The sequence below is a fragment of the Corvus brachyrhynchos genome, unplaced genomic scaffold (genome assembly GCF_000691975.1).
Source record: "Corvus brachyrhynchos isolate BGI_N302 unplaced genomic scaffold, ASM69197v1 scaffold18, whole genome shotgun sequence".
Lineage (NCBI taxonomy): Eukaryota > Metazoa > Chordata > Aves > Passeriformes > Corvidae > Corvus > Corvus brachyrhynchos.
This window is the reverse complement of record NW_008246064.1, coordinates 3,622,352-3,635,534: the sequence shown is the minus strand read 5'-3', so window position 1 is coordinate 3,635,534 and position 13,183 is coordinate 3,622,352. Positions and strand designations below refer to the sequence as shown.

Below are 13,183 nucleotides of genomic sequence, written 5' to 3'. Positions count from 1 at the left end.
CCTGGAGCAAGAACAGAGAGCAGAGAGGCCGTGAAGAGGCTGGGAATGGGGATGTGCCTGAAGGAAAGAAAGAGGGGAAGGTGTCCCAGCGTGTGGCTGCAATCCAGCAGGGCCAAACCCAGCTGAAGAGAGGACCTGCCTGTGCCTCCCTCCCTCCTGTCCTGGAGCCTGTGAAACCCCTGCCTCGTGGCTCACTTGCTCCCCACCCCACATGCCAAAGCACTAAACCCACCTTGTGGATGTACCTGGGGGGCACAGGTGGCTGCATTCTCGCTGACACAGAGGTCCCAGTGACAAAAAACAAGGCCTGTGGGTCTCTGAGCACACCCAGCAAAGGAGGCACAATGACAGATAACAAGCCTGAACCGACTGTAGCCAGCCCAGATACTGCAGGGGCCAAGCATCACCTTGGAGAGGGAATGAGCAGCACACAGACCATTCATGTGCCAGGAGAGCCCGAAACCAGAAACACCACAAGTACAGAGCTAAAATGTGTAGCTGAGGGTGTTGATCCCCCTGAAAATGAAGCTGAAGAAGCCCATTCCGCCTCTGGTGTGTTGAGGACCTCTTTTGTATCTTCTGGGTCCCTGGGGCCAGGAGGGCTGGGTGTGTCACCTGAGATCACTGAAATGTTGAATGAGAAATCAAAGGCAAACACCAGAGAGTTCCCTGGGAAACAGATGCCAGTAACTTTGGGGGAAGTTATGCAACCATCCAGCAGAAGAGATTTGCCTGGAATTGAGAGCAAAGAGGCAGAATTTGAGAAGACAAAAGAAGAGAAACCAGTAAGTGTGTCAGGGTCTCTGGAAGAGCCCAGTCCTGAGCACACATCTCAGGAAAATGAAGCTGCAAAGAGCAGAGTCTCTTCACCTGGTTCTCCAGACAGGACAGATGATAACAATATGCCCTCTTTACAAGAAACAGAACCTCAGGACACATGTGGCCCATTGAAAACTGTCACTCATGAGGGTATTTGGAGCCATCATATGAAATCACCTGGCAAGGGTTTTCCAGTATCAACAGACACTCCTCTCAAAGGAACTTGTGCTACTTGCCCCTCACATGATGAAGTCAACAACTCCAAGTCAAAGGATTACAGGGAAGTTCTTAGTGAAAACACCTTGCACATTTCTGAGCATCCAGCCAAGACATCAGAATATTCCAAACCAAATATATCCTTGGACAACTCTGGAGGCCATCCAGCAGGGGAAGAAAAAGTGGATCTGAAACTCCCAGAGGAAAGCACTGTGCCTATGTCACAGACTGCTGCTCAGAGCAAGGAGGCCAGAAGCAGCCAAGCCTGTAGAGAGACATCAGGTAAAGGTTTCAGGCTTGGGAAAAACCCCTTCATTACCCTTTTTGGCTCTGAAGACAAAGGCAGAGCTCCCAAGAACGAAGCAATAACCCAGAGGAAACCCACAAAGTCCCAGTCAGCCCTTGCCACTTTGTTTGGTCACTCCTCAGAGAAGAAGAAGAATGCACAAGAAAAACCTGCAGGATCCTCAAAACAAGCAAATATTGATGGCAGGACAGAAAAGGCACAGGGCCTCCTCAGCTCCTCCAGCCAAGCAAAGCAAAAGGCCTCCAAGAATGATCACCTCCCACAGCCTGGAAAGACAGAGCTGTTCCCTAAACACATCCAGGAGAGCTCTGGAGGATTCTCAGGCTCTACTGAGAGCAAGGAGACTGATGTCCTGTTGTTAGCACCTGGCACAAGTATGTCACACGATGATAAACGTGAGAGAACTGAATTTGACATTCATGACCAAGAGGTTTTAGATAGTCAGGTTTGGCAGCAACAGGACAGCTGTTGGCCCCCTCTTGTGCCCACACAGGAAAATCAGAAAGAAGCTGCAGGAATCTCAAATCATGGAAAAATCCCTCTACAGCCTCCTCCAGAGCTTATGCCTGTAGTTGACAACAGTGAAAATCTCACCAGGGGAGGGAATCACCATGATGTTCATCTGCCAGAAACCCAGAACCTGTTGAGCTTGGATGTCCAGGGCACAGTGGCACAGGATGGGATATTTTTTTCACCAGGCAATTCAGAAAAGGTACCTAAGGAGGCTGAGCTTCAGTTCAGCAACATGGATTTTCTGGGGGACAGTAACTTGTTCTTTTCTGGAGGACAAGATTTCCCCAGCATAGCAAGAAAAACTCCAAATTCAGATTTGCAAAACTCAGAGGCAGAAAATCTACCTTTCTTCGATCCAAATCCTTCAGATTTATTCCAGGAAATCTCATCAGAAACAAATGCCTCACTGGAGCTGTGGTACACCTCCAGCCTCTCGCTTCTCGATGGGCAGGATGAGATGAGTATTAGAGACCTGGAAGGGACTCAGAGCTGTGAACTCCTGATGCAGTTGGATCCACAGCGCCAGGCTCCAAAGGCAGCAGAAGAAATGTTTGGAATGGGTCTCACTGCTGAAGGCTCCACAAAAATGTGTTTCCCTACACAGGAAAACAATTTTCCCTTAACATACATGTTCAGCAGCTATGCTTCTGAAACCTCTAATCAGGGTGTCTTTGATCATTTTGATGTTGATTCAACCAAAACGGGCCAGGAGGCTTCTGAAAAAATGAACAGGAGCAGGAAAACATCAGGAGCTGAAGAAGATGATGACAGTCTGTCTTCCGAAGACTTGGAGATGTTAAATTACGACCTTTCAGAGAAGGAGTTCTTTATATAGGTGAAAAAAACCAGATTAAAAAAGACACACAGCCCTCTGTGCAGCACAAGTTAGCTAATATGGAACCAAAAATTATTCTTGAAATCAGCTGTACAGTGATGAGAAAAGTGAAATGACCTTGCCAAGGTCAGAAGGGCAGAATAGAGAAATGAACCCTGGTGTCTTGAAGTCTAACGGTGTGGGGACATTGCTACATCTGCTCTCCCTATGCCATTGCACTCTGCTCCTCCCGGGCTGCCCTTTGCATAAATATTACATAACATAAATATTACAGGAGTTAACAATTATACCAATGATAAACAAGCACATGAAAAACCCCAGAGGGTTAAAGCATGAACACGTGCACTATGAAAAGGGTCATAGAGCAAATCAAATCACGTTTTAATCAGCTGTCTGTAAAAAAAAAAAGATAAAGGTCTTAGAATGATTAATTTTTAAAATAGAACAAAATGAAATAAAATGAAATAAAGAAAATAAATAAAATGAATAAATAAAATAAAATAAAATAAAATAAAACACCCCAACAACCTCACTGCCTCACCAGTGCCAAAATAACCCTGGCTCTGTCAGATCTGCTGGAGGAATAAAGCTGCTTAATGACTGCATCTGCAGCAAAAGCAGTGTCAGTGCTCTATGCAGGGAAACTGCTCAATCAGCATAAATCAGGGAAAACAGGGATATCCTTGACATTTATATGACTCATCAAATGCTGAAGACAGTCTCACCTTGGGGTGAGTCAAGGGGCTCAGGGTAAAGGAGCTGCCGTCTCAGAGCTGTGCCTGAAACCTGGCCAGGCTGTGCCTGGAGATGGAGAGGAGGCTTGCAGAGATCAAACCCCTCTCACTGGAGCAGTGGGAAGTGGGTGGCCCTGTCACTTGTGCAAAAGGTGCTCAGACTGATGCCCCTAGATGAGTTTTCACTACCAGATGACACCTATAAACCTGATCTCTCCCTGCCAGCTCTGAGAGGAGGAGGGAAAATGCAGGAGCACCACAGTCGGTGGGTATGAATCCATTTCCCCACAATTCACCCCAACACAGAGGCGTGCAAAGAGGTCTCCAGGCACTGTCACTCCTGATGTACAGAGAAAAGCTAAGCCCATGAATTAATGCGTCAATGCTCTATTTCCTGCACTAGACCTCATTCCCAGGCTGTGGTTTCTCTTTCTGAACTTCTCTCTAGGATGCTTCCCCTCCCTTGTCCTTGGACATGGATGTACAGGTTTCCAGCTGTCCATCCCAGGCCTTCCGTGAGACCTGCTGGTTTCTGATGCCCCTTGACAGAGGCTTCCCCATTTTCAACAGACTTTGCAAGCTTTAGTAATCCACCTGGGCAGAGCTGCTGGACAGACAGAAATAAGCCCAGAATCCCCATAAGTGGGGCTCCAGGAAACAGAGGTTTGCAGGGCTGCCCCAGCCTTTGTCCCTGAGAGATCTCTACCATGTAGGATTGACTCACTCAGCTCCAGATGATGGAGACAGTTACGAAAACAACATCTTTCCATGAGAAATGTCATCTGAGGGTGACAAAGGGCTGAAGCTTCCCCAGGGCTTCAGAAAAGCCTGTCTGGTCATGGCTGGAAGAACAGTGTTAAGGAAGGAGTCACATCTGCATTAGCATGTGAGACTCACTCAAGTGTGGGTCACCCTCAAGGAGGTTTTCTAGTCAGAACTTGGACCTCTGTCACAGGAGATACTAGGTGCTGAGGATTGAGAGAGAAGACCATGAGCCACACACAACAGAGTGATCCTGAAGACTTGAGTTTGTTGCACACTGATAGAGAAGGCAAGACAGGGTAAAAATGTCTCTGCCAGAGCAGATCTCCTCAGACAAGTCATCCCACAAAAAGGTCAGAGATAGATTTAGGGTAAAAGGAACCTCTGGAGGATGTGTAGCTCAACATCCTGCACAAGGAATGTCTCTGAATAACAGTAAGTCCTCCCATCCAAGGATGTGGATGCAGAGCCGAGTGATGTTTGGCTGTGTGGTGTGTGCAGATGATAAATGCTCAGTGCTGGTGTGAATTTACACAACTCTAAGTAACATTTACTCTTCTCTTCCTTTACTCCAGTAGCACTAACCAATATGATCTCACTCTCCCACTCCAGATTAGGGGGTGATGCTTTAAAATCCAGTATTACACTTTTTTTCTCACTTCCATAAGCACAACAGAGCTATTCCCACTCATGAAACACTAACACAGGCTTGTGCAACCCAGGAGTGACTTTGTTGGAGGCTCAGATGTACTATGGACATTGAGAGTGAAAGAAAGAATATGAGAGGAGACTTGGAATGAGAAAGTTAGTGATGTGTTCATAGCTCTGGTAAAAGCAGCCAGGAGCTCAGGTAAAACCAATCTTTGCCAAATTGTGCACAAAATTTCACATGCTGAGGGCAATCCAGTTATCTGGTTTACCAGGAATAAAGACACAAGCCACTCAGGGAGTCTACCCAGGAGGCAGCTCAGATGTGCAGCAGAAATCAGCTCAATCTGCTTTCCAAGTGATATCAGAACCTCAGGCAAAGCCAAGTTGCTGTTGTTTCCCAAATCCTGTGTGCTTTCTATGTCTGTGTGTGTAACATGCTTTTTTCCCTGAGGGTACTCTCTAAGCCAGCTCTCCTTTAGGATTCTCCCCAAGACACTGTAGTTTAAATCTAGTTTTAGATTTAAACTACAGTGTCTTTAGATTTAGATTTGCAGGGTTTCTACAAGTGAAAACAGACAGCTTGGGATACAGCAGTCAAGACCAGGTCTACTGGACTACCAGCCATATTTCCTGGTCCAGAGGAGAAGTGTTCTTCACTTACATATAGTCTCCAGGATGCGTTAGATAGCTATTAAACCATTCATGGGAGCAGAAAATTTACTCCTTTTACTTCACCACACCGGGTAAAATAAACCCGCATTTGTAGAATCCCAACTTCATGCCTCAGACAAAAACCTTGTGCTGCAAGCACAGTTGCCTTCAGGAGACCTTGAGACACATTCCAAGCTGGAAAAGGATGAGTTGTCACTGTTCTATCTCCAAGAGCGGCAATGTTCTGGCACCTTTGTTCTCTTCCACGGAGCAGGGAGGGAATGGTTGGTGACAAAGTACAGCCCGGAGGACTGCACTGTATCATCATAGACTAGTGTGCCAGTACAGGTGCTGATTTTATCTCACTGGATTAGGGCTTTAGTGCTTGCACAGTTTAAACATTAATATTTACCTATTTAAGCCATAGGCACCAGTGCAGCCTGGCCGTAGAGGTGCTCGCCATGGCTGAGTTTGGAGATCTTTTAAGTGCTCTGGGGGAGTTTGGGCTGTATCAGAAACTGCTGATGCTGCTCCTCTCCCTCCCACTACTTCTCAATCCTTTCCAAATGATTGCACAAGTGTTCATGGTTGTGGAAGTGCCTCACCACTGTGACACCAGCTGGATCCGCGCCGTCGGCCCCAACCTGACCGAGGAAGAGCAGCTGAACCTCACCCTGCCCCGGGGCGCCGACGGGGAGTTTGAGCAGTGCTCCATGTACTCCCCGGTGGACTGGGACCTCGACTCCATCATGGCCTACGGCCTGAATGACACACAGAAGTGCAGCAGTGGCTGGGTGTACCCCTCAGAACCGCCACCATCCCTGCTGACCGAGGTCTGTAATTGCCGTTTGATGAGACGGGGGCGTGGAAAGGAGGGGATGGGAATATCCTGGCCTGTGGTTTGGTCAGTCAATGCCAGCTGTAGTGCAGTCAGGCTAAAGTTTACTGCAGGATTTTGTCTCCATCACACAGATGGCAGCTGTAACCCTTGGGAGGTTGCTGCAGGAAGGCCATGATGCTGATACCTGGGGATGGCACAGCCAGTGACCATGGGGGTGTGAGTCCAGCACATGTTCTGCCCACCATCTGTCCCCTTTCCAGTATCCGGACCCTTGAACCTATGATGTGTCTGCCTGGAGGGACGTTTTGGGTGTCCCTGCCACAGCTTCCCCTGTTCTTCAGCCTGGTTCTACTCTCATCATCTCTGTGAACACATTTTGTAGGTACAAAAATGCTGTTAGTGAGGACTTCTTGTTATTTTTCTAAGTCCGTGAGAGATTTTTCTCTCTCACAGAAGAGGTAGCAGGGAATGTAAACAACCAAGCCACCTGCAACCTTGGAAAGTCTTATTTATGGTATAGTAGAAAATATTTTGATAATGGATGTTTTAGGATTTTGGCCAATCACCCCCAAGGGGTGGCTGGTCCTTGTCCAATTAGACTATGAAGAGAAAAGTCTATAAAGAGTTTGTAAAATAATTAAATAAATCAATCTTGCTGCACAATTCCTGCCTGTTGGATCTTCTCCTCCTCCTCCTCCTCCCTATGGCTGTGGGACACAGTGATACGCCGTAGGAACCAGGCCAGCGGTAATAACATTTACCTTCCAAGTGTTTTTAATTGATATTTCTGTCATTGATATCTCCAGAGACCTTCATGGCTGCAACAAGACATCCCATGGGCCATGCAGTTGAACAATGCCTTATCAGCATCCTCAGTTTCTCCATTCTGCCTTACCTCCCACCTTCTAGCTGGAAAGGTGGTGGTCAGTCAAAGGTTGGACTTGATGATCTTGATGGAGGTCTTTTCCAATGTAAATGATTCTGGGATTCTCCCTCTGTGGACCTTTGTTCCTTTCGAACTTTCCCTCATTCCTCCCTTCCTCCTCCCTCCTTTCCCAGCTCCAGCATTTTCTCACAAGTACCCTCCTCTGAGCTGGAACAGAGGAGAAAGTCCAGCCTCTGGTATTTGCAAAGGCTCCTTGGTGTCCCTGAAGCACCAAGTCCATTTCAGAGAAGCCTTCTCTGGAAGTTCCAGCAGCTGCATCCCTTCCCATTCCTATGCTGGTCCTCCTTTACCAGAAAAAAACACTGCCCTCCTCCTCTTTCCACCCTGTCCTGCCTTTTCTGCCAGAGAAGAAAGCTGATACAGCTCTCACCCCCAGGTCCCACTTTTAACAAATCTTGCCAAACAGGAGGCTTCCTCAGGGATGGTTGGGCTGGAGGGGAATCCTGTAGATCCCAGCACCCAGGAGGTGTGCACCAGGATGCAGAGGTGTGCTGAGCACCTCATATGCCTTTCCCACCATTGATTTGTGTTCTAAGTGCTCACCATGAAGGGCTCAAGCCCTTGTGAAGGGTTCTCTGCTCTCAAGTGCTGGAGCAAGAGCTCACACACCCGGATCCTGGACCCACTATGGACCACAAAGGCTGCCCATCCCTAGAGAGCAGCTGGGCTCTGTCAAAAGCAACAGCATCTGTGTTTTTCTTCCTCCAGTTTGACCTGGTGTGTGACAGGGCAGTCCTGAATAACGTCTCCCAGTCCATCTACATGGCTGGGCTTCTCATAGGAGCCATGATCTTTGGGATCCTAAGTGACAGGTGAGAAAACACAGTTCCTTCCCAGAGACACTGCCCAGCACCCAGGGACAGCCCAGCTGAGGGTGCAGACTGTCCGTGCACTGAACAGGAACTGCTCACTTCACAGGACTCAATCCCCTTGCCTGAGAAAGGGCATCTGGGGCCACCTGATATGTCTGTAAATGTTGGAGGGTTGAAAAGAGAGGCAGATACAGCCTTGTGGGGGGGTTCTTCAGGAATCACAAGTTTAGCCCCTGCTGGTGTCACAGGCTTTACCAGCATCATGATGGGTCAACAGTGGAGACACTGATCTTTCTGCACATTATTTCTTGGGGTGTGTATAGAGGAGCTTTGTTCACATGGATGCCAAATCTCCTCTGGTTCTCAAATCACTTTGCATCCTTCCTGGGCTCTTCCTTCTCCCCATGTGGTCTCTCCAGATACTGACTGTGTCTTCCCTCTTCTTCCACAGGATAGGCAGGCGGCCAGTCCTGCTCATCTGCATCCTCATCCAGAGTGTGTTTGGCCTGGGAATTGCCTTTGTGCCCCATTTCTATGTATACACGGCCTTCAGGTGTGTCGTGGCAGCGGCGGTGTCAGGAATTATGATTACTGTGGTGTCCCTGGGTGAGTGGGAGACCCTTGCACTGAGGCAGCAGAGTTAGCCTCTCAAGACACAATAACCAAAGAGAGCCCAACGTGTTTTGGAAAGGTGACCCTGAACCTTTGTTTTTGCTCTCAGCTACAGAATGGGTTGGTGTCTCCTACCGGCCAAAGGCAGTGCTGATTGCTCACACGGCTTTTGCCATCGGGCAGATGATGGTGGCTGGCTTGAGTTACGGAATTCGCAACTGGAGGCTGCTGGAAATCACAGGATCTGCTCCTATGTTTGCCCTTTTCTTCTACATCTGGTAAGCAAGAGCAGGGCAGAGCTTCTGGAAGACATAGCAGTGATGTGAGGGGTGCGAGTGAGGAGGCAACAGCAGTGCAGGACCAGGCTGCGTCTTTCCCTCTGACATGTAGGTGCTGCAGGAGCTGCTGCAGAGCTCAGCAAATCTCCCTGGGGCACTGGACTGCTGAGAGCAGCAGCTGCTTTGCTGAATCAGGTCTCCAAATTTGGAGCCTAAATTTAGGGTATTTAGACCCATTGACCCCATGGGCCATTCACTTTAGAGCTGGACTTGATCATCCTTGTGGGTCCCTTCCAACACAGAATACTCTGGGGTTCTGTGATCTGATTCTGTGGTGGCCACGGCTTGCTGGACATGGTCCCAGAGAAAGGGGCTGTGGGGAGCTCAGCAGGTCACAGCAGCATGTCCTGGCCTCCCCTCCTGGCAGGGTGCTCCCAGAGTCAGCTCGCTGGCTGGTGACCAAAGGCAGAATCGAGGAAGCCAAGAAGCCCCTGGAGCTCAGCTCACCCCAGAAACCTCTCTCCATTCCCACTGGGGATGGTTTGGGCATGGACTGGGGGGGACTTCAGCTCCAGTTGAGTTACAAGGGGACAAGGTCAGGGAAGAGGCCCAGCTTCTGCTGAAGCTCAGCCTGGAGCTTTCTGGAGTCCACCTGGGGATTGGGAAGGACTGCAACGCTTCCCTGGCTTTTCTCCTCTGAAGATTCCAGGAGTGCAACTGATGAGCACAAGGTCTCTGGTTAGTCTGTGCATTTCCATGCAGAAAGGCCTGAAGGGGAGTTCCCTCCTTGCCCACCCCAAAGTTCCTACACTGGGGAAGTGTTCATCCCCAGGAACCTTTCAGTCACCACCCCACTGTGCTGGGCACCCAGAGCACAGAGGCACGAGCCCAGCCCCACTGGTTTCCCTCCCTCCCTCCCACAGCACTGGGTGTCACAGGCCCGTCCCACCAAGGCTTTCCATGGTCTGCAGGTGGAAAAGGAGCTGGCCATGGGTTTCCTTTTCCTGCTTTGACTCCTTGACTTTCTGTGTTTTGAAGTTGAAGCCTGAGCAAGACGTCAAATCTGGAAGTTTCCTGGATCTCTTTCGGAAGAAGGACCTGCGGAAGGTGACTTTAATCATGTTATGTGTCTGGTAAGACATTCCCTGGTCCATTCTTTCCACAATCCTACATGAAAGATAAGAAGTTGATTGTTGACAAGAACTCTAAATTCACCTAATGCTATTTTATATGTCGTCATGTAGATGTGTGTGTTTATCTGCTCTCATTTTACCTCCACATACTGGATCAGATTTACCTTATCTGGGCATGGGAAGAAGATGATTATCCATGATAATGAGGATATTGTTAGAAAGGCTTGAGTAATTCCAGCTTTTGGCAATCCCTGGGCCTTGGAATAGTTTTGTGCCTAGAAGTTTTGGGTTCAGTCTAGAAGTTGCTGACCATATGAGGATCCATTCTGCTTTATCTCCTGCAACTATGTCCCACAGAACTGTCACAAGTGGTGACTAGAATCAAAATAGAGGTTGTTGAGAGTTTAAATAAGTTGTGTATGCTCTAACTTTTCTAATTTTTGATGATAGACCCTCATAAAACCATCTGGTGACATGTTCTATTCCACATCAATTTCAGGTTTGCAGACAGCATTGTCTTCTATGGGCTGAGCCTCAGCGTGACAAATTTTGGTCTGGACATCTACCTGACACAGCTGGCCTTTGGGGCAGTGGAGCTTCCAGCTCGAATTTCCTGCATTTTCCTGCTGGAGTGGTTTGGGAGGAAGAAAGTGCAGGGCATTCTCCTGCTGCTGGCTGGCCTGATGTGTCTCATCCTCACTGGCATCCCTGAAGGTGAATCTTCCCAACCTGTGAGCAGAGCTGGGCAGAGCCCTGGTCATCCCTTCCCTTGTTCAGACCCATCCTCCCATGCTGGCAGACCCACTCTCACTCCCACGGGCTCAGCTGCCTCCAGTGCCACAGCCCAGGGTGCTTCATCCCCAGCATGCTGGCTTCCTCTCCCCTTGGATTCCTTCTCCCTCAGGGCTGTGCCTGGTTCTTCCACAGCTCCTGGCATTCGGCAGGCAGTGTCCATTAGACACCACCACCCACTAGACACCACCAACTCCTGGCAGAAAGGTGTAGCAGAAGAGGTGCTTTAAAAGCCACCATGTCTCCCTTTCTTAGATTAAAAGGAAAAGCAAATGCCCACTCTCCCTCATCTCTTTGTGCCCCAGTCCATACACCACCCCTGCTGCTGTGCCAGTGCTGTGAGTGAGGCTGAAGAAAACAGTGGGGTTTCCCGATGCTTTCAAGGTCAGAGATGTGGCATTTCCAAACAGGCACTCCCCAAACCCCTGTGGTGGCTCAGCAGCTCACTTCAGCTGCAGATCTAGAAGATGCCCAAGGCCTCAGGAGAAATCTGAGTTCTCTTTGCCAGAGGGTATTTTCCAGGTAAGGTTATGCTGGGGATAATTTCCAATGGGTGAGGTAGTAGGTTTGCTTAGCAAGTCCACCAGAAAGGGCTGTCCCAAGAAATCCCACTGCAGAGAGTTCTGGTCCCAAATGAACCATCTCCCTGGAGGTTACAGTGGTGGTCTCTCCTCCTCCCCTCAGACCAGCCCACGGCAATCACCGTCCTGGCCATCATCGGCAAGCTCACAGCCACAGCCACTTTCTCCACCTCCTATGTCTACGCCGCTGAGCTCTTCCCCACGATCGTCAGGTGAGGAGTCCCCACCCAGCAGGGCTTCCTTCTGCCGTGGCTGGCAGTGGAGATGGGGCAAGAGCCCAGCTGTCCTCATGATCACACTCAGTCCAGGGATGCTGACCCCTGCCTACACCTCTCACTGCCCCTCTCTCCCACAGGCAGACAGGCGTGGGGCTGTGCTCGACTATGGCGAGAGTGGCCGGGATCCTGGCCCCGCTGATCATCCCTCTGGACCAGTACCACCGATCCATTCCCATGGCCATCTTTGGGAGCATCCCTGTGGTGGTGTCCCTGTTCTGCATCCTGCTGCCCGAGACCCAAGGCGTTGACCTGGCAGATGACACAGGGAAGGACCAACCTCCAGATGGGGTAGATACAGGGAACTCTGAATTTAAGGAAAAAAAAATCTAAGACTACAAATTGATGGCAAAGAAAAAATGTCAAAATCAGGGATGAATATGGTCTCAACTCTTCTTCTTTCCTCCTTATCTTCAGGAGCAGAAGACTGGAGAGTTTTTCTGAGACACCAGGGAGGATGACAGGGACTTGGAGAAGGATGTCTGCAGATGCTCAGAGGGCGAGCGATGACTGGACAGGCACCTACCAATGATCTAGTCCAATTCCATTGCTCTTGAAACAGACCAGCGAAGCATTGCTGCCTGGAAACTGGTCTTTCGGATGATGAACACAATATCCACAGTCACAGGGAGTGGAGATTTGTGTCACTCTGCCTTTGGAACAGATGCACTTCTTTCCAAGTGTCCCTGAAACCCAGTTTGGTCATGCCTGGCTGGCCTCCCAGTGTGTTCCCCAGTCCTTTGTAAGCTGGTACCCGTGGAACCTCCCTGTCATGTTTTACAGCAATAAGGAATTGCCAGTAGAGTGGCCGTACTGGGCAAAAGCGGGCGCTGGGCTTGTCGCTCCTGCACTAAATCCCTTGGGTCGTCGGGCTGCGCGTCGGCCCAAGCCTCGATCTTTGATCAGGATGTCGCTGCACCCCTGTACACACGTATTTAGCTTTTCTTTCCATGTGGTGTTGAAGTTGAGTTTCTACATGAATAATATAAATTATGCTCTGAGTTTGATAAGAGACACTTGTAATGCAATATGTGAATAATAAATGGTGTTGACTCTTTTTTTTTTTTTTTCCTACTGTTTCACAGTTGGCCTTTGTAACTGCTCTTGGCTCTGAAGTGTTTTCTACACAGAAATTGTAAGTCTGTAATTTAACACACAGATGGAAACATGCTTTGTTCCCATCAGACACAAACAATGCAAAAACAGAGTCTTAAAGCAGAGTGGCTGAGTTCAATAGGGAACTTTTTCTTTTTTTAAAGTCTTCCAATGAACAATCTGCATTTGTTTTCTCTGCTAGCAGCTCTAGAAGTTTTCTGAATTGCACAGGAATGCTGAAATTCCATGGCATACTCTGTGGGCATTTGGACAGCTTTCCCCAGTCACCGTGAGCCTTTTACAGTGATCTTTGGTTGGCTGCTGACAGCT

The 13,183-nt window shown here is 48.9% G+C and overlaps 2 protein-coding genes across 2 annotated transcripts in view; both read left to right on the top strand.

The window, feature by feature from the left end:
• Nucleotides 1-3,137, top strand: part of LOC108449764 — a 5,158-nt gene extending 2,021 nt beyond the window's left edge. Inside the window, exon 2 of the mRNA XM_017746807.1 lies at nt 1-3,137. This exon is cut by the window's left edge and continues 465 nt beyond it. Within this exon, the coding sequence (XP_017602296.1) occupies nt 240-2,690 (2,451 nt within the window). The 5' untranslated portion in view covers nt 1-239 and the 3' untranslated portion in view covers nt 2,691-3,137.
• A 60-nt stretch (nt 3,138-3,197) lies between these two features.
• LOC103623982 (solute carrier family 22 member 13) lies at nt 3,198-12,842 on the top strand. The gene is made up of 11 exons (XM_008643162.2): nt 3,198-6,321; nt 7,984-8,087; nt 8,539-8,693; nt 8,809-8,977; nt 9,405-9,517; nt 9,565-9,572; nt 10,016-10,110; nt 10,610-10,824; nt 11,587-11,695; nt 11,839-12,049; nt 12,176-12,842. The coding sequence occupies exons 1-11, from the start codon at nt 5,950-5,952 to the stop codon at nt 12,200-12,202; spliced, it is 1,578 nt and encodes a 525-aa protein (XP_008641384.1). The 5' UTR covers nt 3,198-5,949; the 3' UTR covers nt 12,203-12,842.
• Nucleotides 12,843-13,183: the final 341 nt, after the last annotated feature.

Coding starts and splice junctions, on each gene's coding strand:
- LOC103623982 (XM_008643162.2), top strand. CDS start 5,950: ATGGCTGAGTTTGGAGATCTTTTAAGTGCTCTGGGGGAGTTTGGGCTG. Junction 6,322..7,983: donor CACCATCCCTGCTGACCGAG/GTCTGTAATTGC, acceptor TTCTTCCTCCAG/TTTGACCTGGTGTGTGACAG. Junction 8,088..8,538: donor TTTGGGATCCTAAGTGACAG/GTGAGAAAACAC, acceptor CTTCTTCCACAG/GATAGGCAGGCGGCCAGTCC.